This window comes from Oncorhynchus keta, chromosome 2 (genome assembly GCF_023373465.1).
Source record: "Oncorhynchus keta strain PuntledgeMale-10-30-2019 chromosome 2, Oket_V2, whole genome shotgun sequence".
Lineage (NCBI taxonomy): Eukaryota > Metazoa > Chordata > Actinopteri > Salmoniformes > Salmonidae > Oncorhynchus > Oncorhynchus keta.
The window spans coordinates 8,865,019-8,891,236 of NC_068422.1; the positions used below are offsets into that span (position 1 = coordinate 8,865,019).

At 45.7% G+C, this 26,218-nt stretch overlaps 1 protein-coding gene across 1 annotated transcript; it reads right to left on the reverse strand.

The window, feature by feature from the left end:
* Positions 1-2,549: 2,549 nt before the first annotated feature.
* Positions 2,550-25,996, reverse strand: LOC118377421 (sodium- and chloride-dependent GABA transporter 2-like). Its single transcript, XM_035764324.2, has 14 exons — positions 25,852-25,996; positions 21,499-21,633; positions 19,815-19,955; positions 13,886-13,976; positions 13,561-13,693; positions 12,168-12,302; positions 11,814-11,917; positions 9,208-9,332; positions 9,018-9,130; positions 3,698-3,835; positions 3,455-3,557; positions 3,238-3,338; positions 2,910-3,080; positions 2,550-2,700 (listed from the first exon to the last, which is right to left on the reverse strand). Exons 1-14 carry the CDS (start codon positions 25,937-25,939, stop codon positions 2,641-2,643), a joined length of 1,638 nt encoding a protein of 545 aa, XP_035620217.2. The 5' UTR covers positions 25,940-25,996; the 3' UTR covers positions 2,550-2,640.
* Positions 25,997-26,218: the final 222 nt, after the last annotated feature.

Consider the following 26,218-nt stretch of genomic DNA (forward strand, 5'->3'; position numbering starts at 1 on the left):
GTAAATACATTGTTGTAAATACAAGGAGCTGGAATGCCCAACACGTATGGTGAGAAAAAGTTAGGACAATTCTCCGTGGCATGTGGCTGAATGGACAACGTCTCTGTCTGGTACCCAGCAAGAATTATTCAGTTTGTGGGCAGTTAGACATTTTTTTAGACACAGTTGAGTAGCCTACAATGCTTATATGAAAATCTAATCTGGCACGCAGATCTTTTGTAAATTGTCACTCAAATGAAAAGGGTTGCTGACCCCCTGGTATAGCCTATATAAATCCCCCAAGTGGAACGGCACATATAGTGTACTATGCAGCAGCATCGTCTCGTGCACTTCCCACCAAGATTGTTGCCCTGCATTCAGAGATGTTCCTTATAATGTGTGTGCCCGGCTCATTCTTGTATATGCCTGTCTGCATTGTTCTCCAGGGAAGCAAAACATCTGGGTGCTCATTATGTACAAAAACAGGCCTACATCCACACTAGAGCTAAATAACTTAGCTATATTTAATGACTTTTTGCCAGCAGGATTGATTTGTTAAAACATCTCATTTAATTCAGGAAGATGGAGAAGCAAGATAGAGCGAGAGGTAGAAATGCATCATACCAGAGGCAGTTAGGTTCAGGTAGGGTTTAAGTATATAGGCAAAGGACAATGATGAAGTAGGCCCACAGTAAGATTTTTTTTAACATTTAACCCAACTAAATAATCATTAATGATTTACATTATCTCAATTACCATTCTGTCACTGGATAACAATCCACATTTGCTATGTAGCCTATAATTGTTATTGTTTTTTAGGCCAAAATTGGTGAAATTCTCTAAATAGCAAGTTGTTCAGTGTGTTTATTTTAATAGCAATATGCCTACATGGCATTAGAAGAAATAAAAGTGCAGACTACAGATGGCTATGTCAGTCTGCTAATACAGGACTGGTATAGGCCCAGTGTACTACTTTTGTCCATTTTTGAATAATATACAGTACAAGTCAAACGTTTAGACACAGCTACTCATTACATTGTATTTCTTTATTTGTACTATTATTCATCATTGTAAAATAATAGTGACGACATCAAAACTATGAAATAACACATATAGAATCAAGTAGTAACCAAGAAAGTGTTAAACGAAACAAAATATATTTTCTTTCGGAGGTTCTTCAAAGCAGCCACCCTTTGCCTTAATGACAGCTTTGCACACTCTTGGCATTCTCTCAACAACCTTCATGAGATAGTCACCTGGAATGCGTTTCAATTAACTGGTGTGCCTTGTTAAAGGTTAATTTGTGGAATTTCTTTCCTTCTTAATGCGTTTGAGCCAATCAGTTGTGCTGTGCAATAGTAAGGGTGGTATACAGAAGATCACCCTAATTGGTAAAATACCAAGTTCAAATTATGGCAAGAAAAGCTCAAATAAGCAACGAAAATCATTACATTCCATTACTTTAAGACATGAAGGTCAGTCACATTTCAAGAAATATGAAGGTTTGTTCAAGTCCAGTCAATCGTTATCAATCGCTATGATTTAACTGGCTCTCATGAGGACCACCACAGGAAAGAAAGACCCAGAATTACCTCTGCAGTTACGAGTCTCAGAAATTGCAGCCCTTATAAATGCTTCACAGAGTTCAAGTAACAGACACATCTTACCATCCTCTGTTCAGAGGAGACTCATGAATCAGGCCTTCATGGTCGAATTGCTGCAAAGAAACCACTACTAAAGGACACCATTGAGAATAAGAGACTTGATTGTGCCAAGAAACACCAACAATGGAAATTAGACCGGTTGAAATCTGTCCTTTGGCCTGATGAGTTTAAATTTGGCTCCAACCGCTGTGTCTTTGTAAGAGTAGGTGAATGGACAATCTGAGCATGCGTGGTTCCCACCGTGAAGCATGGAGGAGGAGGTGTGATGGTGTGCGGTTGCTTTGCTGATGTCACGTTCAGTGATTTATTTAGAATTCAAGGCACCAGCATGCTACCACAGCATTCTGCAGCAATACGCCATCCCATCTGGCTTATGCTTAGTGGGACTATCATATGTTTTTCAACAGGACAATGACCCAACACACCTCCAGGCTGTGTAAGGGCTATTTTACCAAGGAGAGTGATGGCGTGCTGCATCAGTTGACCTGGCCTCCACAATCACCCGAACTCAACCAAATTGAGATGTTTTGTGATGAGTCTGACCGCAGAGTGAAGGAAAAGCAGCCAACAAGTGCTCAGGATATGTGGGAACTCCTTCAAGACTGCTGGAAAAGCATTCCTCGTGAAGCTGGTTGAGAGAATGCCAAGAGTGTGCAAATCTGACATCAAGGCAAAGGGTGGTTACTTTGAAGAATCCAAAATATGTTTTGATTTGTTTAAAACGCTTTTTGAGTTGCTACATGATTCCATATGTGTTATATCATAGTTTTGATGTCTTCACTATAATTCTACAATTTAGAAAATAGTAAAAATAAGGAACAACCCTTGAATGAGTAGGTGTGTCCACACTTTGACTGGTAATGTTTATTTTTTATTCGGGGGAGTTCTGCAACACCCTCAGCACGGTTGTGCTGGTAACAAACAGTAAATGATTACAGTTACAGGTTTTGTGTAATCCTTTACTTGTAACGGATTACATGTAACATCCCAACCCCGATTACATCCCAGCCCTGATCCTGGGAAGGTCATCTGCTGGCCGACAGATTGCCTGGAGGCGCTGGGGAAGCAAAGAGGTATCAATATACGTACAATCAAGTAGCAGAAAAAGTAATCTTCAAAATCTATCTCAGAATAGCTCAGAAACACATAGACAAGCGTTATTGATCAGAATGTCATAATTCATTTGATTCATGCATTTAATGCAACACTAAGTAGTTTTTCACACGAGTGCTAAATATTCAAGATAATATCTAAAATGCCACTTACATGCCAGAATGTCCCTTGTCCTCGGTACAGTTTGTAGACCATGGTGATGGGAATGAGAGAGAGGGAGGACATAGCCAGGAACCAGCCCAGCCCATAAGCCCACCACGGGTACACATAGGTGTTGTTGAACTTCAGAGGGCTGTACTTCAGCAGTGAGAACACAAATGTTCCCTGGAAGAGGAAAAAGATGCCCGAAATATGTTGTTTTGTCTTATCACTTGTCTTGTTTGATATTAACAGCACAAGGTTCTGAAAGCAACTGCATTGTGAAATAATATCCGTAAATGTAAGTAAAATCATGATGAAAATGCACTTGACTTAAACTCACTGTGCACATAGTAGGGGTGATGTATAGCCAACAGTACTTCACCAGAGAGGAGGGCCTGTAGCCAATCATATCCTCTATGTTGTCACAGAAACGTTCAGCACCTTGGACAGAGACATATAGGGGGTACTCATGAACAGTTTCCTTGTTGTTAAAAGGATAGTTGAAGGAACTATAAGTATGAACTACTATTTACAAAATGGAATTTCCCCATTCATACCATATATCCATCCAATACTGAAAGATTGGCATATGGAGAGGAGTAGCAGAGTGGCACCACTGCACACATAATGATCAAACAGCTGTATGATGTAGAGGCCACCCTGCAGAGAAATAGACATTCATTATTCAATAGACATGTTATTGATATGTGTTTTTACAGTTTAACAGAGACCCTCCTCTACCTGTTCACACAGCAGAAACTTTTTGAGAGCATGTGTGACCTGTGTCTGGGACCTCTCACCTCTGTGACCATGATGAGTCCGACCAGGCAGCAGCAACAGCAGATGAGCAGCAGCAGTAGCTCCCTCCGGTGGCCCTTTCTGAGGACGTTGGGGTAGACATCCGTTACCGAGGTCATAAGGCTCTCAAGGCCGACAAACTGGGGAACATGACAGAAGAGAGAGAGGGCAGTGTACATGAGAGGGTAAGGTACAGGGAAGAACACAGCAGGACACCGAGGTGGAGGGAGGGTAAGGTACAGGGAAGAACACAGCAGGACACCGAGGTGGAGGGAGGGTAAGGTGCAGGGAAGAACACAGCAGGACACCCAGGTGGAGGGAGGGTAAGGTGCAGGGAAGAACACAGCAGGACAGCCAGGTGGAGGGAGGGTAAGGTGCAGGGAAGAACACAGCAGGACACCCAGGTGGAGGGAGGGTAAGGTGCAGGGAAGAACACAGCAGGACACCGAGGTGGAGGGAGGGTAAGGTACAGGGAAGAACACAGCAGGACACCGAGGTGGAGGGAGGGTAAGGTGCAGGGAAGAACACAGCAGGACACCGAGGTGGAGGGAGGGTAAGGTACAGGGAAGAACACAGCAGGACACCCAGGTGGAGGGAGGGTAAGGTACAGGGAAGAACACAGCAGGACACCGAGGTGGAGGGAGGGTAAGGTGCAGGGAAGAACACAGCAGGACACCCAGGTGGAGGGAGGGTAAGGTGCAGGGAAGAACACGGCAGGACACCCAGGTGGAGGGAGGGTAAGGTACAGGGAAGAACACAGCAGGACACCCACGTGGAGGGAGGGTAAGGTACAGGGAAGAACACAGCAGGACACCGAGGTGGAGGGAGGGTAAGGTACAGGGAAGAACACAGCAGGACACCCACGTGGAGGGAGGGTAAGGTACAGGGAAGAACACAGCAGGACACCGAGGTGGAGGGAGGGTAAGGTGCAGGGAAGTACACAGCAGGACACCCAGGTGGAGGGAGGGTAAGGTACAGGGAAGAACACAGCAGGACACCCAGGTGGAGGGAGGGTAAGGTACAGGGAAGAACACAGCAGGACACCCAGGTGGAGGGAGGGTAAGGTACAGGGAAGAACACAGCAGGACACCCAGGTGGAGGGAGGGTAAGGTACAGGGAAGAACACAGCAGGACACCCAGGTGGAGGGAGGGTAAGGTACAGGGAAGAACACAGCAGGACACCGAGGTGGAGGGAGGGTAAGGTACAGGGAAGAACACAGCAGGACACCCAGGTGGAGGGAGGGTAAGGTACAGGGAAGAACACAGCAGGATACCCAGGTGGAGGGAGGGTAAGGTGCAGGGAAGAACACAGCAGGAAACCCAGGTGGAGGGAGGGTAAGGTACAGGGAAGAACACAGCAGGACACCGAGGTGGAGGGAGGATAAGGTACAGGGAAGAACACAGCAGGACACCGAGGTGGAGGGAGGGTAAGGTGCAGGGAAGAACACAGCAGGACACCCAGGTGGAGGGAGGGTAAGGTGCAGGGAAGAACACAGCAGGACAGCCAGGTGGAGGGAGGGTAAGGTGCAGGGAAGAACACAGCAGGACACCTAGGTGGAGGGAGGGTAAGGTGCAGGGAAGAACACAGCAGGACACCGAGGTGCAGGGAGGGTAAGGTACATTGAAGAACACAGCAGGACACCGAGGTGGAGGGAGGGTAAGGTACAGGGAAGAACACAGCAGGACACCGAGGTGGAGGGAGGGTAAGGTACAGGGAAGAAAACAGCAGGACACCCAGGTGGAGGGAGGGTAAGGTACAGGGAAGAACACAGCAGGACACCCAGGTGGAGGGAGGGTAAGGTACAGGGAAGAACACAGCAGGACACCCAGGTGGAAGGAGGGTAAGGTACAGGGAAGAACACAGGTAGGACACTGAGGTGGAGGGAGGGTAAGGTGCAGGGAAGAACACAGCAGGACACCCAGGTGGTGGGAGGGTAAGGTGCAGGGAAGAACACAGCAGGACACCTAGGTGGAGGGAGGGTAAGGTGCAGGGATGAACACAGCAGGACACCGAGGTGGAGGGAGGGTAAGGTACATTGAAGAACACAGCAGGACACCGAGGTGGAGGGAGGGTAAGGTACAGGGAAGAACACAGCAGGACACCCAGGTGGAGGGAGGGTAAGGTACAGGGAAGAACACAGCAGGACACCCAGGTGGAAGGAGGGTAAGGTACAGGGAAGAACACAGGTAGGACACTGAGGTGGAGGGAGGGTAAGGTGCAGGGAAGAACACAGCAGGACACCCAGGTGGAAGGAGGGTAAGGTACAGGGAAGAACACAGGTAGGACACTGAGGTGGAGGGAGGGTAAGGTGCAGGGAAGAACACAGCAGGACACCCAGGTGGTGGGAGGGTAAGGTGCAGGGAAGAACACAGCAGGACACCCAGGTGGAGGGAGGGTAAGGTGCAGGGAAGAACACAGCAGGACACCGAGGTGCAGGGAGGGTAAGGTACAGGGAAGAACACAGCAGGACACCGAGGTGGAGGGAGGGTAAGGTACAGGGAAGAACACAGCAGGACACCGAGGTGGAGGGAGGGTAAGGTACAGGGAAGAACACAGCAGGACACCGAGGTGGAGGGAGGGTAAGGTGCAGGGAAGAACACAGCAGGACACCCAGGTGGAGGGAGGGTAAGGTGCAGGGAAGAACACAGCAGGACAGCCAGGTGGAGGGAGGGTAAGGTGCAGGGAAGAACACAGCAGGACACCCAGGTGGAGGGAGGGTAAGGTGCAGGGAAGAACACAGCAGGACACCGAGGTGGAGGGAGGGTAAGGTACAGGGAAGAACACAGCAGGACACCGAGGTGGAGGGAGGGTAAGGTGCAGGGAAGAACACAGCAGGACACCGAGGTGCAGGGAGGGTAAGGTACAGGGAAGAACACAGCAGGACACCCAGGTGGAGGGAGGGTAAGGTACAGGGAAGAACACAGCAGGACACCAGGTGGAGGGAGGGTAAGGTGCAGGGAAGAACACAGCAGGACACCCAGGTGGAGGGAGGGTAAGGTGCAGGGAAGAACACGGCAGGACACCCAGGTGGAGGGAGGGTAAGGTACAGGGAAGAACACAGCAGGACACCCACGTGGAGGGAGGGTAAGGTACAGGGAAGAACACAGCAGGACACCGAGGTGGAGGGAGGGTAAGGTACAGGGAAGAACACAGCAGGACACCCAGGTGGAGGGAGGGTAAGGTACAGGGAAGAACACAGCAGGACACCGAGGTGGAGGGAGGGTAAGGTGCAGGGAAGTACACAGCAGGACAGGACCCAGGTGGAGGGAGGGTAAGGTACAGGGAAGAACACAGCAGGACACCCAGGTGGAGGGAGGGTAAGGTACAGGGAAGAACACAGCAGGACACCCAGGTGGAGGGAGGGTAAGGTACAGGGAAGAACACAGCAGGACACCCAGGTGGAGGGAGGGTAAGGTACATGGAAGAACACAGCAGGACACCCAGGTGGAGGGAGGGTAAGGTACAGGGAAGAACACAGCAGGACACCGAGGTGGAGGGAGGGTAAGGTACAGGGAAGAACACAGCAGGACACCCAGGTGGAGGGAGGGTAAGGTACAGGGAAGAACACAGCAGGATACCCACGTGGAGGGAGGGTAAGGTGCAGGGAAGAACACAGCAGGAAACCCAGGTGGAGGGAGGGTAAGGTACAGGGAAGAACACAGCAGGACACCGAGGTGGAGGGAGGATAAGGTACAGGGAAGAACACAGCAGGACACCGAGGTGGAGGGAGGGTAAGGTGCAGGGAAGAACACAGCAGGACACCCAGGTGGAGGGAGGGTAAGGTGCAGGGAAGAACACAGCAGGACAGCCAGGTGGAGGGAGGGTAAGGTGCAGGGAAGAACACAGCAGGACACCTAGGTGGAGGGAGGGTAAGGTGCAGGGAAGAACACAGCAGGACACCGAGGTGCAGGGAGGGTAAGGTACAGGGAAGAACACAGCAGGACACCGAGGTGGAGGGAGGGTAAGGTACAGGGAAGAACACAGCAGGACACCGAGGTGGAGGGAGGTAAGGTACAGGGAAGAAAACAGCAGGACACCCAGGTGGAGGGAGGGTAAGGTACAGGGAAGAACACAGCAGGACACCCAGGTGGAGGGAGGGTAAGGTACAGGGAAGAACACAGCAGGACACCCAGGTGGAAGGAGGGTAAGGTACAGGGAAGAACACAGGTAGGACACTGAGGTGGAGGGAGGGTAAGGTGCAGGGAAGAACACAGCAGGACACCCAGGTGGTGGGAGGGTAAGGTGCAGGGAAGAACACAGCAGGACAGCTAGGTGGAGGGAGGGTAAGGTGCAGGGATGAACACAGCAGGACACCGAGGTGCAGGGAGGGTAAGGTACAGTGAAGAACACAGCAGGACACCGAGGTGGAGGGAGGGTAAGGTACAGGGAAGAACACAGCAGGACACCCAGGTGGAGGGAGGGTAAGGTACAGGGAAGAACACAGCAGGACACCCAGGTGGAAGGAGGGTAAGGTACAGGGAAGAACACAGGTAGGACACTGAGGTGGAGGGAGGGTAAGGTGCAGGGAAGAACACAGCAGGACACCCAGGTGGAAGGAGGGTAAGGTACAGGGAAGAACACAGGTAGGACACTGAGGTGGAGGGAGGGTAAGGTGCAGGGAAGAACACAGCAGGACACCCAGGTGGAGGGAGGGTAAGGTGCAGGGAAGAACACAGCAGGACACCCAGGTGGAGGGAGGGTAAGGTGCAGGGATGAACACAGCAGGACACCGAGGTGCAGGGAGGGTAAGGTACATTGAAGAACACAGCAGGACACCGAGGTGGAGGGAGGGTAAGGTACATTGAAGAACACAGCAGGACACCGAGGTGGAGGGAGGGTAAGGTACAGGGAAGAACACAGCAGGACACCGAGGTGGAGGGAGGGTAAGGTACAGGGAAGAACACAGCAGGACACCCAGGTGGAGGGAGGGTAAAGTGCAGGGAAGAACACAGCAGGACACCCACGTGGAGGGAGGATAAGGTGCAGGGAAGAACACAGCAGGACACCCAGGTGGATGGAGGGAGGGTAAGGTACAGGGAAGAACACAGCAGGACACCCAGGTGGAGGGAGGGTAAGGTGCAGGGAAGAACACAGCAGGACACCCAGGTGGAGGGAGGGTAAGGTACAGGGAAGAACACAGCAGGACACCCATGTGGAGGGAGGGTAAGGTACAGGGAAGAACACAGCAGGACACCCACGTGGAGGGAGGGTAAGGTGCAGGGAAGAACACAGCAGGACAGCCAGGTGGAGGGAGGGTAAGGTGCCGGGAAGAACCGAGCAGGATACACAGGGGTAGGGCGTGGTGGGTATTGAGCTCTAACCTGGCTGTCCAATCCTAGCAGGATGATCATGGTGAAGAAACACACGGCCCAGAACTGAGGACAGGGGAGCAGGGACACTGCCTGCGGGTACACTATGAACACCAGGCCAGGACCTGCAGCAGATAGCAACAAAACAAAACGTTACAGAATACTCTACGTGTACCTCTGTTACATTGCATTAGAGACTTACCTGACTCAGCTACCATAGAGATGTCCACACCCTGTTCTCCAGCCATATAACCCAGGATGGAAAAAATAGCAAAACCAGACAGGAAGCTGGTCCCACTGTTCAACAAGCACAGGTAGAAGGAGTCTCTGCAAGGCACAAAACAGTCTTCAACATACAGTGCATTTGGAAAGTATTCAGAGCCCCTGACTTTTTCCACATTTTGTTGTGTTAACAGCCTTATTCTAAAATGTATTATATAAAAAATGTTCCTCATCAATCTACACACAATACCAAATAATGACAAAGCGAAAAACAGTTTTAGACATTTTTGCAAATGTACTAGAAATAAAAAACAGAAAATACCTTATTTACATAAGTAGTCAGAACCTCTGCTATGAGACTCGGAAAATTGAGCCCAGGTGCATCCTGTTTCCATTGATCATCCTTGAGATATTTCTACAACTTGATTGGAGTCCACATGTGGTAAAATCAATTGTTTTGACATAATATGAAAGGCACACACCTGTCTATGTAATGTCCCAAAGCTGAGAGTGCATGTCAAAGCAAAAACCAAGCCATGAGGCCCGAAGGAATTGTCCGTAGAGCTCCGAGACACTATTGTGTCGAGACACAGATCTGAGGAAAGGAACCAAACAATTTGTGCAGCATGGAACGGCCCCAAGAACACAGTGGCCTATATCATTCTTAAACGGAAGAAGTTTGGAACCACTAACACTCTTTCAGAGAGATCCTTGATGAAAACCTACTCCAGAGTGCTCAGGACCTCAGACTGGGGCGAAGGTTCACCTTTCAACAGGACAACAGCCCTAAGCACACAGCCAAGACACTGCAGGAGTGACTTCGGGACAAAGCTTGGACTAGCCCAGCCAGAGCTTGGACTTTGACCCGATTGAACATCTCTGGGGAGACCTGAAAACAGCTGTGCAGCGACACTCCCCATCCAACCTGACAGAGCTTGAGGATCTGCAGAGGAGAATGGGAGAAACTCCCCAAATGCATGTGTCCCAAGCTGGTGGCGTCATATCCAAAAAGACTCAGGCCTATAATGGCTGCCAAAGGTGCTTCAATAAGAGTAAAGTGTGTGAATACTTATGGAAATGTACAATTTCATTTTTTTTTTTTTTTTTTTTTTTTTTTTTTTTTATACATTTACAATAATGTCTAAAAACCAGTTTTTCTTTGTCATTATGGGGTATTAGGTGTAGATTGACGAGGGATTTTTTTATCATCCATTTTAGAATAATGCTCTAAGGTAACAAAGTGTGGAAAAAGTCAAGGGGTCTGAGTACTTTCCGAATGCACTGTCTTAGTTCTCAATTCTCGTTCATATTATGTTTGAATACTCTTTCATATTAGGTCTCAATCCTCTTTTACACACTATTGTAATTGGTGAAGGTCTAAAAATATTTAAATTTAGGGAATTAACATTTAGCCCCAGGTAATGCCTTGTCAGGGCATGTTGTGCCGTGACTCTTCTAGGCGTAGCTGAATGAGATGACTATGCATTTAAGGGATTGGATGTATCACATCCGATCCATCCGATCCATCCGATCCAGCCGAGCCATCCGATCCATCCGAGCCATCCGATCCATCCGATCCATCCAATCCATCCGAGCCATCCGATCCATCTGATCCAGCCGAGCCATCCAAGCCATCCGATCCATCCGAGCCATCCGATCCATCTGAGCCATCCGATCCATCCGAGCCATCCGATCCATCCGATCCATCCGAGCCATCCGATCCATCCGATCCAGCCGAGCCATCCGAGCCATCCGATCCATCCGAGCCATCCTATCCATCCGAGCCATCCGATCCATCCGAGCCATCCGATCCATCCGAGCTATCCGATCCATCCGATCCATCCGAGCCATCCGATCCATCCGATCCAGCCGAGCCATCCAAGCCATTCGATCCATCCGAGCCATCCGATCCATCCGAGCCATCCGATCCATCCGAGCCATCCGATCCATCCGAGCCATCCGATCCATCCGAGCCATCCGATCCATCCGATCCATCCGAGCCATCCGATCCATCCGATCCAGCCGAGCCATCCGATCCATCCGAGCCATCCGATCCATCCGAGCCATCCGATCCATCGGAGCCATCCGATCCATCCGATCCATCCGATCCATCCGAGCCATCCGATCCATCCGATCCAGCCGAGCCATCCAAGCCATCTTATCCATCCGAGCCATCCGATCCATCCGAGCCATCCGATCCATCGGAGCCATCCGATCCATCCGATCCATCCGATCCATCTGATCCATCCGATCCATCCGAGCCATCCAAGCCATCCGATCCATCCGAGCCATCCGATCCATCCGATCCATCCGATCCATCCGAGCCATCCAAGCCATCCGATCCATCCGAGCCATCCGATCCATCCGATCCATCCGAGCCATCCGAGCCATCCGAGCCATGCAAGCCAGTGTAGATTTTCCTTTCTAAGTGTTCTATTCCTCCATGCTTAATTAACCAGGTGTGCATTTTTTACATCTTCAGACCAGTTAGCACCACGGAATGAGCCATCTATGCAAGATCTTCACTGTGACAAATTAATACTGTGTATTTTAAATCAAACCCACACCCTAAAACTGAAGACTCACTTGTAACAGTTGTTGTTGTATTTGTTGTAGCTTCCGAGAGAAGTCAGGTATCCCAGGCATATGGCGTAAGAAAAAAATACCTGGGTTCCTGCATCCATCCAAACCTTATTGAACACAAATAGGAGTTCAACTCAAGTCATAAACGGAACATTCAAGAATCAAAACAGAAATGTATTCCGGTAAGATGTGATGAGATTGAAGAAGGACTTAGATGGCAGGTTTCCTGGACACTGATTGAGCATACTTCTGAAGGATGTGCAATGGAAATGTTCAATTTAAAATGTTTTTTATTCCCGGCCGATGCTCTATCTGCGTCCGGGAAACTGGCTCATAAATTTACACTACGCATAATACCTGTGGATCAGCAAGCCGTGTAGCATTGGGATACATGTAGTAGAAGATGCCATCTATAGCTCCAGGTAGGGTCACTCCTCGGACGAATAGCACCATTAGCATGACATAGGGGAACGTTGCCGTGAAGCACGCTGCCTAGGAATAAATAGTACAGGTATAACACAGAACAACACAATATTGATATTACCGGTATTACCATAGCAACTAGCAGGTATTACCGTACCAACGAGCATGTATTACCGTACCAACTAGCATGTATTACCATAGCAACTAGCATGTATTACCATAGGAACTAGCAGGTATTACTGTACCAACTAGCAGATATTACCGTACCAACTAGCAGGTATTACCGTACCAACTAGCAGTTATTATTGTACCAAATAGCATGTATTACCATAGCAACTAGCATGTATTACCATAGCAACTAGCAGGTATTAATGTACCAAATAGCAGGTATTACCGTACCAACTAGCAGATATTACCGTACCAACTAGCAGGTATTACCGTACCAACTAGCAGTTATTATCGTAGCAACTAGCAGGTATACCAAATAGGATGTATTACCATAGCAACTAGCACGTATTACAATAGCAGATAATACCGTACCAACTAGCAGGTATTACCGTACCAACTAGTAGTTATTATTGTACCAAATAGCATGTATTATCATAGAAACTAGCATGTATTACCGTAGCAACTAGCAGGTATTACTGTACCAACTAGCAGGTATTACCGTACCAACTAGCAAATATTACCGTACCAACTAGCAGGTATTACCGTACCAACTAGCAGTTATTATCATACCAACTAACAAGTATTATCATAGCAACTAGCAGGTATTACCATACCAAGTGGTATCTATTCCGATACCAATGTTGTGGAAATGCTTACACAGGGACACTCAAAGTCAATCTTAAGTTAATCATTGTTTATTGTCAGCATGCTGGAGAGGTTCCAACAAACTTGATGCACCATAGTGAACATCTCACGGGGCAGTCCAGTTTAGTTCCCTTGTATACTGGTTACAGACATGTTACATAGGCACAGTTCATAGAGTTGGTTCTGGCAAGTGTCTGGCACCGTCTCATATCTTAACTTAAAGAACACCTTCTGGGCATTCTGCCAAATAGTCTAGGAGGAGGTCATGACCCATGAGGAGGTCCCCTGATGACTTGTGGCTGTGCTAGCTCGTGTCCACTCTGCAGAGCTGCGTCCAGGACAATATTCGTGATGAATAACGTTAACCTGCTACGGACCCATACATCTCACCAAGTAGGGTACAGCTACAGCAAATATTACACCTCTGTGTTTTGTTGTTGTTGATTTCCTTTTCTTTTTTACCTTTGATTTATAGATTGATTGAGATTGGAACGATACATGTGTTCAGTCTCACCTTTCCTGTAGACCTCACTCCTTTCCAGATACAGAAGTAGCAGATGGCCCAGGACAGCAGAAGGCACAGAGCCAGCTCCCATCTAATGCCTCCAAGTGATTCTATTCCATCCGATATCCGCAGCACTCGCCGCCTGTGAGGAGAAAAGGTAGACACTGCAAAACATTTCGTCACCAAAATAAAATGTATCTGATATAAATATATTGTAGCCTATTGTAATTTATTGTATGCACTTAGAATAATTATGTCAACATTGTTTGAGGCAAAAATCTAATCATGAAAGATGTCATGGTTAAAAACAAAGCATTATTATAGAATTACTTACTGCCAAAACTCTACAACTGAAGATGACGTATTCAGAAGAGGACCAGTCCAATTGCTGGTTACATTATTGGTACCAAATGTGACACACGCATCTGAAATACATTGAAGTCTATTTGTAGCAAGTTAAAAGTTGACAGTTTGGTACCAAACGTGAGGCAAGGATCTGAAATATATGGAAGTTGAGTTGAAGCAGGGAAGAAAAAAAAGGGGGTTCTACTAAATTAACATATGGAATTGTTTTTAAGATGGTCATACCATGGATCATTTAGATATTTGATTTTAAAATGTTTGACCCCTGTAGGTATGAAAAAATATATTTTAAAGTTATTTGATAAAATATTGATTTTGGCCTTGAATAACATATTAATAAATGCACTGTATGTGTCATGGACTCCAGGGAATCACAGATTATAAAAGGAAAGCCAGCCAAATTGCGTACACTGACATTTTACTCCCGGACAAGCTAAGCACCTTCTTCGCTCGCTTTGAGGACGACATAGGCTGCTCTCAAGGACTGTGAGCTCTCCTTCTCCGCGGCCGACGTGAATAAGACATTTAAGCGCGTTAACCCTACCAAGGCTGCCGGCCCAGACGGCATCCCTAGCCATGTCCTCAGAGCATGCGCAGACCAGCTGGCTGAAGTGTTTACGGACATATTTAATCTCTCCCTATCCCAGTCTGCTGTCTCCAATTGCTTCAAGATGTCCACCATTGTTCTTGTGCCCAATAAAGTGAAGGTAACTGGTGGGACTGATTAAAAACAATGACGAGACAGCCTACAGGGAGGAGGTGAGGTCACTGGTGGAGGGGAGCCAGGAAAATAGCCTAACCCTCAACGCCAACCAAATGAAAAAGCTGATTGTGGACTTCAGGCAACTGCACTGTCCACAACCGCAGGGCTCTCCAGAGGGTGGTGCGGTCAGCACAACGGTCAGCACAACGCATCAGTGGGATTACACTGACTGCCCTTCAAGACATCTTCAGCACCCGGTGTCACAGGAAGGCCAAAATCATCAAGGACTTTAGCCAGGTGAGCCACGGTCTACTCACCCCGCTATTATATTGAAGGCAAGGTCAGCTCAGGTGCTTCAAAGCTGGGACCGAGACACTGAAAAACAGCTCCTATCTCAAGTTCATCAGACTTTTAAATAGCCATCACTAGCCGGCCTCCACCCGATACCTGGCCACGTGTCATGAAAAAAACTTCCCAGCGTGAAATAGTTCCTAATAGTTCTGATTGTGATGTCATGTTGTAAAGATTTTCACAGCGTGAAACTGGTCCTAGTCAGTAATTGCATGCATGTCTCTGTGGATGGCTGAGCTCCTGCAGATGTTTCTCTCACATCCCCTCACCCTTGATTTAGGTAATTATTGAACTAACTAACATACTGTATGAACTGTCAATCAAAAACGTAGCGGCCAAGTCTTTGCAATCATAAAAAAATCTCTCCTCACATCAACCCTGAGCACTTTGACGCATGAGTCCGGGTGTTTATATGCTGACCTCACGCCTCAACAATCTTCTGATTGGTCAGTGTCAAAACTTCTGACCACCATTGATTGGCAGATGTGTGAAGCAAATGCGCGTGCCCAAATAACAATTTTTAGAGGTCGAGGGAGGGTGTGAGAGAAACATCTGCACGAGCTCAGCCATCCACGCAAAAGGACGAGCTCAGCCATCCACATAAAGAGACGAGCTCGGCCATCCACATGAAGAGACGATCTCGGCCATCCACATAAAGAGACGAGCTCGGCCATCCACATAAAGAGGAGAGCTCCGCCATCCACATAAAGAGACGAACTCGGCCATCCACTTAAAGAGACGAGCTCGGCCATCCACATAAAGAGCTCGGCCATCCACATAAAGAGACGAGCTCGGCCATCCACATAAAGAGACGAGCTCCGCCATCCACATAAAAAAGACGATCCACATAAAGACGAGCGGCCATCCACATAAAGAGACGAGCTCGGCCATCCACATAAAGAGCTCGGCCATCCACATAAAGAGACGAGCTCGGCCATCCACATAAAGAGACGATCTCGGCCATCCACATAAAGAGACGAGCTCGGCCATCCACATAAAGAGACGAGCTCGGCCATCCACATAAAGAGACGAGCTCGGCCATCCACATAAAGAGACGAGCTCGGCCATCCACATAAAGAGACGAGCTCGGCCATCCACATAAAGATACGAGCTCGGCCATCCACATAAAGAGGCGAGATCAGCCATCCACATAAAGAGGCGAGCTCCACCATCCACATAAAGAGGCGAGCTCAGCCATCCACATAAAGAGGCGAGCTCCACCATCCACATAAAGAGGCTAGCTCACCATCCACATAAAGAGACGAGCTCAGCCATCCACATAAAGAGGCGAGCTCCGCCATCCACATAAAGAGGCGAGCTCAGCCATCCACATAAAGAGGCGAGCTCTGCCATCTACATAAAAAGACGAACTCGGCCATCTACTTAAAGAGACAAGCTCGGCCATCCACATAAAGAGATGCACATGCAATTATTGAACTGGGAACATTTTCACGTTGGGAAAAATATTATATAATATAAAATCACATACAATGTGATTTTCTGGATTTTTGTTTTAGATTCCGTCTCTCACAGTTGAAGTGTACCTATGATAAAAATGACATACCTCTACATGCTTTGTAAGTAGGACAACCTGCCAAATTGGCAGTGTATCAAATACTTGTTCTCCCCACTGTGTGTGTGTGTGTGTGTGTATGTACAGTATATATATACACACGCACACGCACACACACACACACACACACACACACACACACACACACACACACACACACACACACACACACACACACACACACACACACACACACACACACACACACACACACCAGTCAGAAGTTTTATAACACCTACTAATGCAAGGATGTTTCTTTATTTGTACTTTTCTCTAAATTGTAGAATAATAGTGTAGACATCAAACTATGACATAACATATATGGAATCACGTAGTAACCAAAAAGTGTTAAACAAATAAAAATATATGAGGTTGGGTGATTGTGGAGGCCAGGTCATCTGATGCAGCACCCCATCACTCTCTGTCTTGGTCAAATAGCCCTTACACACCCTGGAGGTGTGTTGGGTAATTGTCCTGCTGAAAAAAAGATGATAGTCCCACTACGCGCAAACCAGATGGGATGGCGTATCGCTGCAGACTGCTGTGGTAGCCGTGCTGGTTAAGTGTGCCTTGAATTCTAAATAAATCAGTGCCAGTGTCACCATAAAAGCCCCCCAACACCATCACACCTCCTCCTCCATGCTTCACGGTGGGAACAACACATGCAGAGGTAATCCGTTCACCTACACTGCGTCTCACAAAGACACGGCGGTTTGAACCAAATATCTCAAATTTTGACTCATAAGAGCAAAGGACAGATTTCGAATGGTCTAATGTCCGTAGATCGTGTTTCTTGGCCCATGCAAGTATCTTCTTCTCAATGGTGTCCTTTAGTGGTGGTTTCCTTGAATCACAAAAAAAGTAAAAAATAGACAAATGTGGAAGGCTGACAGCTGGATGTGGTGGATTGAGACACAGCCAATGCAACAAACAAAAAACATATAACTAACTTAAACTGAATTATCTAAATGGGGATTGTTTAATTATATTACTCAGATTGACAGCTTCAAGTGGAATTGCAACATACTATCTCAATCCTCTCAAAGTAATTGACTCAAAAGCTAAATGTACACGAGTTAAATGTACAACACTATGTTTAACGCTTGTCTTGTTTTCAAAAAGAGAATACATTTGAATGTACTTAATTTTATCTGAACTTATTTTCAAGGACTAGTTTAAGATGTGGGTGTGTGTGAGACAAGGCTGTGACAGCCTGCAATGGCCAGCTCCGATACTATTCTCATGGTTCAGTCTTTTCCAGACCGTCAGAAGAGCCTTGCGCTAACACACTGACTGCTCATGATCTCTCCTCACGGAACAACCTGCAAACATTTAGGCATTTCTGTCTTTGAATTGCAGTGGTGGATGTTATTTATTATCAGCACTGTGCTTTGTAACATACAGTTGAAGTCGGAAGTTTACATACACTTAGGTTGGAGTCAATAAAACTCGATTTTCAACCACTCTACAAATTTCTTGTTAACTAACTATAGTTTTGTCAAGTCGGTTAGGACATCTACTTTGTGCATGACAAGCAATTTTACAGGCAGATTATTTCATTTAAAATTCACTGTATCACAATTCCAGTGGGTCAGAAACATGACTGTGACTGTGCCTTTAAACAGCTTGGAAAATTCCAGGAAATGACGTCATGGCTTTAGAAGCATCTGAGTAGCTAATTGTCAACATTTGAGTCAATTGGAGGTGTACCTGTGGATGTATTTCAAGGTCTAACATCAAACCCAGTGCCTCTTTGCTTGACATCATGGGACAATCAAAAGAAATCAGCCAAGAGCTCAGAAAAAAATGTAGACCTCCACAAGTCTGGTTCATCCTTGGGAGCAATTTCCAAATGCCTGAAGGTACCACGTTCATCTGTACAAACAATAGAACGCAAGTATAAACATCATGGGACCACACAGCCATCAAAAGGCTCACAGCCGTCAAACCGCTTATGTCTCTTAGAGAAGAACGGACTTTGGTGCGAAAAGTGCAAATCAATCCCAGAACAACAGCAAAGGAACTTGTGAGGATGCTGGAGGAAACAGGTACAAAAGTATCTATATCCACAGTAAAACGAGTCCTATATCGACATAACCTGAAAGGCCGCTCAGCAAGGAAGAAGAAACTGTTACAAACCCTCCATAAAAAAGCCAGACTACGGTTTGCAACTGCACATGGGGACAAAGATTGTACTTTTTGGAGAAATGTCCTCTGGTCTGATGAAACAAAAATAGAACTGTTTCACCATATTGACCATCGTTATGTTTGGAGGAAAATGGGGGAGGCTTGCAAGCCGAAGAACACCATCCCAACCGGGAAGCACGGTGGTGGCAGCATAATGTTGGAGGAGCGGCAGGTAGCCTAGTGGTTAGAGCGTTGGACTAGTAACCGAAAGGTTGAAAGTTCGAATCCCCGAGCTGACAATGTACAAATCTGTCGTTCTACCCCTGAACAGGCAGTTAACCCACTGTTCCTAGGCCGTCACTGAAAATAAGAATTTTTTCTTAACTGACTTGCCTGGTAAAATAAAAATAAAATGTTGTGTTTTTTTTTGCTGCACTTCACAAAATAAATGGCTTCATGAGGAAGAAAATTATGTGGATATATTGAAGCAACATCTCAAGACATCAGTCAGGAAGTTAAAGCTTGTTCGCAAATCGGTCTTCCAAATAGACAATGTCCCAAAGCATACTTTAAATGTGGCAAAATGGCTTAAGGACAACAAAATCAAGGTATTGGAGTGGCCATCACAAAGCCCTGACCTCAATACAATAGAAAATGTGTGGGCACAACTGAAAAAGCGTGTGCTTTTGTCATGGGGAATGGGCCCAAATTCACCCAATTTATTGTGGGAAGCTTGTGGAAGGCTACCCAAAATGTTTGACCTAAGTTAAGCGATTTAAAAGCAACGCTACCAAATGCTAACTGAGTGTATGTAAACTTCTCACCCACTGGGAATGTGATGAAAGAAATAAAAGTTGAAATAAATAATTCTCTCTACTATTACTCTGACATTTTACATTCTTAAAATAAAGTGCTAATCCCAACGGACCTAAAACAGGGATTTTTTATTAGGATTAAATGTCAGGAATTGTGAAAAACGCAGTTTAAATGTATTTGGCTAAGGTGTATGTAAACCTCCAACTTCAACTGTAACTAAGCTACAGAGGTAGTAGCTCCTGAAGGGAATATTGTAACCCATTAGCCTCCAATGTACTAACTGATAAAATTGCCATGAAGTTTCAGTTCAGCCACCAATATTGTAAATACCTGTGTTCCAGTCATTATTACAGTTGGCCCATGGCAGGTCAACAGTGAAGGATGAAAACAGGTAGTGGAAAGACCAGGCCAGGACCACAATGTAGGTCATACATCCATATATAGTGATCACCTGGGCGGCGTAGCCCAATCCTGATGAAGACAAGAACAGAAGCATAGCAGCATGCTCATAAAACCTAACAGGATATATGTTGGAAAATTAATGGAGCCCTATGTTACTGCATATTCATTACGGTCACTCAGCACTTGTTTGTTTTGCAGAACTCATATAGAAATGAATAAATGTGTCTCAGCACGGTTAAGGAACACCCTTCCTTGGGGCTTATAAAGTGTAATGCTGCCTTTAGATTAGAACTGAAAGTTTTCATTGCAGTGTGATTTATTTTACTTCACCAATGTTACAACTTTACAATCTGATGTAGCTAGCATAATGTTTAGACCAGGCTAGACAACATCTGCATTAAGACATCTGATAGATAAGATATGTGTGAAGCAATGATAAAAGTGTGTCACAATAACAATGTACCCTTGTGCACAGAACTGTACAGCAGTGGAGGCTCCTTAGAGGAGGAAGGGGAGGACCATCCTCCTCAGTGAATTCACATGTTTTGATGAAATCATACTAAATATATTAAAATGTCACCAAATAACTGATTGACACAATGTTTTGTAATGAACATGTACAGTAGACTCAGCAGCACTCAGTAGGGTAGCATCATGGTGAAGCTGGAGGACAGCTAGTTTCCATCTTCCTCTTGTTACATTTACTTCAATATGAAACCTAAGAGGCTTATGGTGCTCAACCCCTTCCATAGATTTACACAGTAATTATGACAACTTCTAGAGGATGTCCTTCAAACTGTCATTATGAACTGACATGTTGATCCACCCAAAGGATCTGAGAACAAATCTAGTAATGAAAACATAAGCTACAGCCAGCTAGCACTGCAGTGCATAAGATGTGGTAAGTAGTTGACTTACAGAAAGAGAAAGACAATAGTTGAACAGTTTTAAACAAATTCATTAATTCAAAAATGAAAGAAAAGCAAGATAGAAAGATACAGAGAGAGAGAGAGAGATATTTCATTGTATTGTTTTCACTTAGCTAGCGAATGAAGCTAGCTAGTTTAGCATACTCAAACAGAGAAGGATGCTATGTTACCTAGCTGGCCATGGCTTTCCAACATTGGAACTCTTCCAAGTCAAGGTAAGCTTTTGGTTGTATTAATTTATTGGACAGGGGCCCACCAGTGTAACTGCTAAACTGCTTTCTGACTGTAGACTGTCTTTCATGATTGTAGCGGGTTTAATGCATCAGTTCTAGTAGTTCTAGTTGACTATGACGTGACAAAGATGTAGGCTGTGTGTAGCGGTTAGCATCATGATAAGAAGGTTTTGCTTGTCACAGACAGCTGATGTGTAGTGCACTGAAGTCCACAAGCAACCTCATGCTGGCTATAGTTAAAATGTGACTATCATGTAGTAGGCTAAACCTATTGATGTTACATTGAACTGGGTGAATGGAATATGAATGACAGTCATCCAATATGCTGTAATTTAAATAAGAACATGCTCATAAAAAATATTGTCCTCCCTCATTTTAAACGGCACCGAACATCACTGCTGTACATCTATACTCAACACTGAGATCACTATGTAATTCAATGATCCTCACCTTCAAACAGCGGGCAGATCTTCCTCCAGCAGGTGATGCCCCCCTGGCTGGTGTACTGTCCAAGAGCCGTCTCCAGGATGAACAGAGGGATGCCACAAGTCACCAGGTACAGGATATACGGGATGAAGAAGGCACCTGCAGAACAAGCAGGATTCACAAAAAGTAGGCCTCTTTTGACTTTAACCATTAGTTGACTTTTGGGGGCCAGTGTGACAGGTTAGGTTTATTGGAAATAATTGACCTACAATAGAGGCAGGTAGGAAACAGGAGACAAAAGGGCTGTGAGACAGAGGTTTAATCCTAGACACATGAAAAGTGGGATGTACACGGAGTGTGCGGGGCAACAGAAAATGAACAGCAGAGGGGCTAAGGATTTTAGAGATGGGTAAAGGGCAGATGAAATGTGGGGAAAGTTTACTGGACTCCACCCGGATGGGCAGGTCCCGAGTGGAAAGCCATACCCTCTGCCCAAACGTGGAGCATGGGTCCGGTGGCGATCTGCCTGTCTACGATACCTGGATGTGGTCTTCAGAAGAGCAGCCCAGGCTATATTCCAGGTACGGCGACAACGGGGGACCAACATTTGGGAAGAGGATATGCTGACTTCTTGCTCATGGAAGAGCGGTGGCTGATATCCCAAGGAACATTCCAAGGTGGAGAGACCAGTGGCCGACCAGGGAAGGGTGTTACAGACGTTCTCCACCCACAAAAGTTTCTGGCTTCAGGTGGTGGGGTTGGCGAAGACGAGGTACTGAAGAGCCGTCTACAGGTCCTGATTGGCTTGCGTCGACTGGCCGTTAGATTAGGGTTGAAAACCAGAGTACAGGCTGGCTGACGACCCAATGAGGTTACAGAACGACTTCTGAACGCGGTAGAAGTTAGCAAATCCCAGGAAACGTTGCAGCTGCACTCCGGATGTGGGTTGAGGCCAATTCACTACCACTCATCTTATCTGGATCCATCTGTGTATGTTCTACAGCGATTACTTATTCTAGGAAGGAGATAGTGGAGCGATGGAATTCACATTTCTTCCCTTTAATGTAAAGCTGGTTCTCCATGAGATGCTGAAGGACCTGTCAGACGTGCTCTTGAGCTAAATGGGAAAAGACAAGGATGTCGTCGAGGTAGACAAACACGAACATGTTAAGCATGTCCCAGAGCACATTTTTGACCAGGGCCCGGAACACAGCATTGGTCTGAATGGCATAACCAAGTACACATAGTGCCCGCTAAAAGTGTTAAAAGCTGTCTTTCACTCATCTCCTTCCCATATCCGAACCAGATGGTAAGCATTTCGAAGGTCCAACTAAGAGAAGATGGTCGCTCCCTGAAGAGGTTTGAAATCCCAGGAGATGAGTGGTAGAGGGTAACGTTTTTTAACGGTGATGTCATTAAGGCTCCAGTAGTTGATACACAGGCACATGGTTTTGTCCTTCTTCTCCACAGAAAATAACCCTGCGCTGGCTGGAGAGGCAGTTGGACAAACACTCCCTGCAGCGAGAGAGGCCTCAATGTACTCCTCCATAGACTTGGTCTCCGGACGTGACAGGGAGTAGAACTGCCCCCGAGGTGATGTAGTGCCCGGAAGAAGGTCAATGGTGCAGTTGTAAGGTCGATACAAAAGGAGAGACATATTCTGGGCGTTGTTGAAGACCTCCCAGAGGTCCAGGTACTTCACGGGAATGGCGGAGAGATCCAAGGCTTCTCCCAAGTCTGCAGGAAGATGTCCCGGGAAGGCAGTGTGTAAGGTCCGTAAGGTCGGCACAATCCCAAAATGTTTTGCATGTCAGCATTCAAGTTTTCAAGATATGTAACTTTCAGAAAACATCAATCATCCACATACAGTACCAGTCAAACGTTTGGACACACCTACTCGTTCCAGGGATTTTCTTTATTTTTACTATTTTCTACATTGTAGAATAAAAGTGAAGACATCAAAACTATGTAATTACATATATGGAATCGCGTAGTAACCAAAAAAGTGTTAAACAAATGAAATTATATTATATATTTGAGATTCTTAAAAGTAGCCACCCTTTGCCTTGATTACAGCTTTGCACACTCTTGGCATTCTCTCAACCATCTTCATGAGGTAGTCACCTGGAATGCTTTTCAATTAACAGGTGCCTTGTTAAAAGTTAATGTGTGGAACTTCTGTCCTTCTTAATGCGTTTGAGCCAATCAGTTGTGTTGTGAAAAGGTAGGAGTAGTACACAGAGGATAGCCATATTTGGTAAAATACCAAGTCTATATTATGGCAAGAACAGCTGTCTTGTCAATGTAGAAAATAGTACAAATAAAGAAAGTCCCTGGAATGAGTAGGTGTGTCCAATCTTTTGACTGGTACTATATGTTCAAATATAATTTTATTCCACATTCTGTCTTGTAGAGGTCATGATAGGAAACTTTCCTCATCCAAACGCTCCTTTCTGTCTGACGTAGAATTCAATGCAAATTCAATGTCAGGTTTCCAGGCAAGTGTCGATACTGATAGGATCGAAAAGAAGGGAGCGCTGCTCTTGGGTCAGCTTTTTCCATTTTAAAACTTTCCTTAACATTAAAAATTATTTCACAATTCTGAAGAGGGATCAGCTTCTAGTGATTTTGTACCACCTAAGGCTGCAAATATTAAGGAGGCTTATTCATCATTGCGCACAATGGGCTTCACGTCATGGAAGCCTACAAGAAGCAAATACAACTCAATTGATTGAACATGAAATGTATGTCAATATGATTGAAATGGGCCTGTAGCCTACTGTTTATATTTGAATGTAGACATCTCGGTCTTCATTTGAAGTCTTCAACTGCTTCTAATCAAAGACATTTGCAATGCTGTATTTGTAGTCAACTTTGTTCTGAAGTTATTGCCGGTCAAAAGATCTTCTGTGTATACATTTACACGGGAGGGCAACAAAACATCTAATGACGTACTTAGCTGTTCTCAGTGGTGGAAAAGGTACCTAATTGTCATACTTGAGTAAATGTAAATATACTTTAATAGAAAATGACTAAAGTAAAAGTGACAGTCTCCCAGTAAAATACCACTGTCACCAGTGTGCCCCCTCTCTGGCCTCTAGATCACCAGGTTGCTCGTTCATGGTGTACACCTCTCGCCAGCGTTACGGCATTTGCACCTAATGACACTCACCTGGACACCATCACCTCCTTGATTACCTGCCCTTTATGTCACTCCCTTTGGTTTCTTCCCCAGTCGTCATTGTCTCTGTATCTGTGCTTCTTGTTTTGTTCATTTATTTATTAAATGTATTCAACTCCCTGAATTTGCTTCCCGAGTCTGTGTATATTGTTACAACCGCGTGAGTAAAAGTCCAATTTTTTTTTTCAAATATACAGAAGTATCAAAAGTAAACGCAATTGCTAAAATATACTTAAGTATTCAAATTCTTTATTTTGAGCAATCCAGACGGCACCCTTTTCTTGTATTTAAAATGTATGGAGAGCCAGGGGCACACTCCAACACTCAGACATAATTTACAAACAAAACGTGTGTTTAGTGAGTCTGTCAGATCATAAGTGATAGGGATGACCGATGATGTTCTCTTGAGAAGTGCTTGAATGGACCATGTTCCTGTCCTGTCCAAAATATAACCAGTATTTTGGGGTGTCAGGGAATTCATGTAATGAAAAGTATTATATTTTCTTTAGGAGTGTAGTAAAGTAAAAGATATAAATAGTAATGTACAGATCCTTAAAAGTAGTACTTTAAAGTTTTTTTTACTTAAAAACATTACTTCAATGGCTGTTCTACAAGTGGTCTGAGGCATTTAGATTTGGAGTGTTTTTAAGTGCAGCGTTAGATGATTCTACGAAGGTTCTAACGATGAACTTAGACTTATTAAGATGCTTTTGGGAAACCTTTCTGACTGAATTGAAACATCTCCATTTCAGTTGAGATTAGTTTGATTGGTCCTGTGCAGTTGTAAATCAAGCAAATACAACTTATTTGAGAAACTGTAAATCGTGCAAGGGTTACAGTATTAAACTGACCCATAAATATATCTTGGAAGTCCTAAAGAAGATTTAGGATGTTCTAAAGAACTTTAAAAGGGACCGAACTGAAAAGAGTTCAACCTCCTCCATAAACAGAACAATCTTCTATGGCTGTTTACACAGGCACAATTCAGATTTTTTCCCCGCACTAATTGGTATTTTGTTCAATCACACCAGATCTTTTCACATCAGATATTTTTAAGAGCTGATCTGATTGGTCAAAAGACCAATTAGTGAAAATAATGATGAGAATTGGGATGCCTGTGTAAACGCAGCCTCAGACGTACACACATGTATGCACATATTTCACCAACAAGCAAAAAGGAGACTTTGTTGACTCACCCCCACCATTCTTGTAACAAAGATATGGAAACCTCCATATATTTCCAAGTCCAATAATAGCACCAGCCACAGTTAGAATGAACTCCATTTTACTATCCCACTGGCCACGCTCCTTGACCCTCTGTTGGGTGTAATGCACGGATCCTGGGAGAGGCTCGTGTCTGCCTACGGAGAGAGGAGTTGCCATCCTGCCAGTAAGAGAGGGTCCGGAGCCAAGAGCTGCGTGAGGAGTCTGTTGAGTTCCTGCCTGGAGATCAGTTGTTGGTGCAATGGTCTGCTCCTGTTGGAGCTTTTATGGATATCAGCACTGTCACGATGGAGTGGTGGTAGCCTCGAGGTTAGAGAGGCGGAACGTTTCCAACCTCCG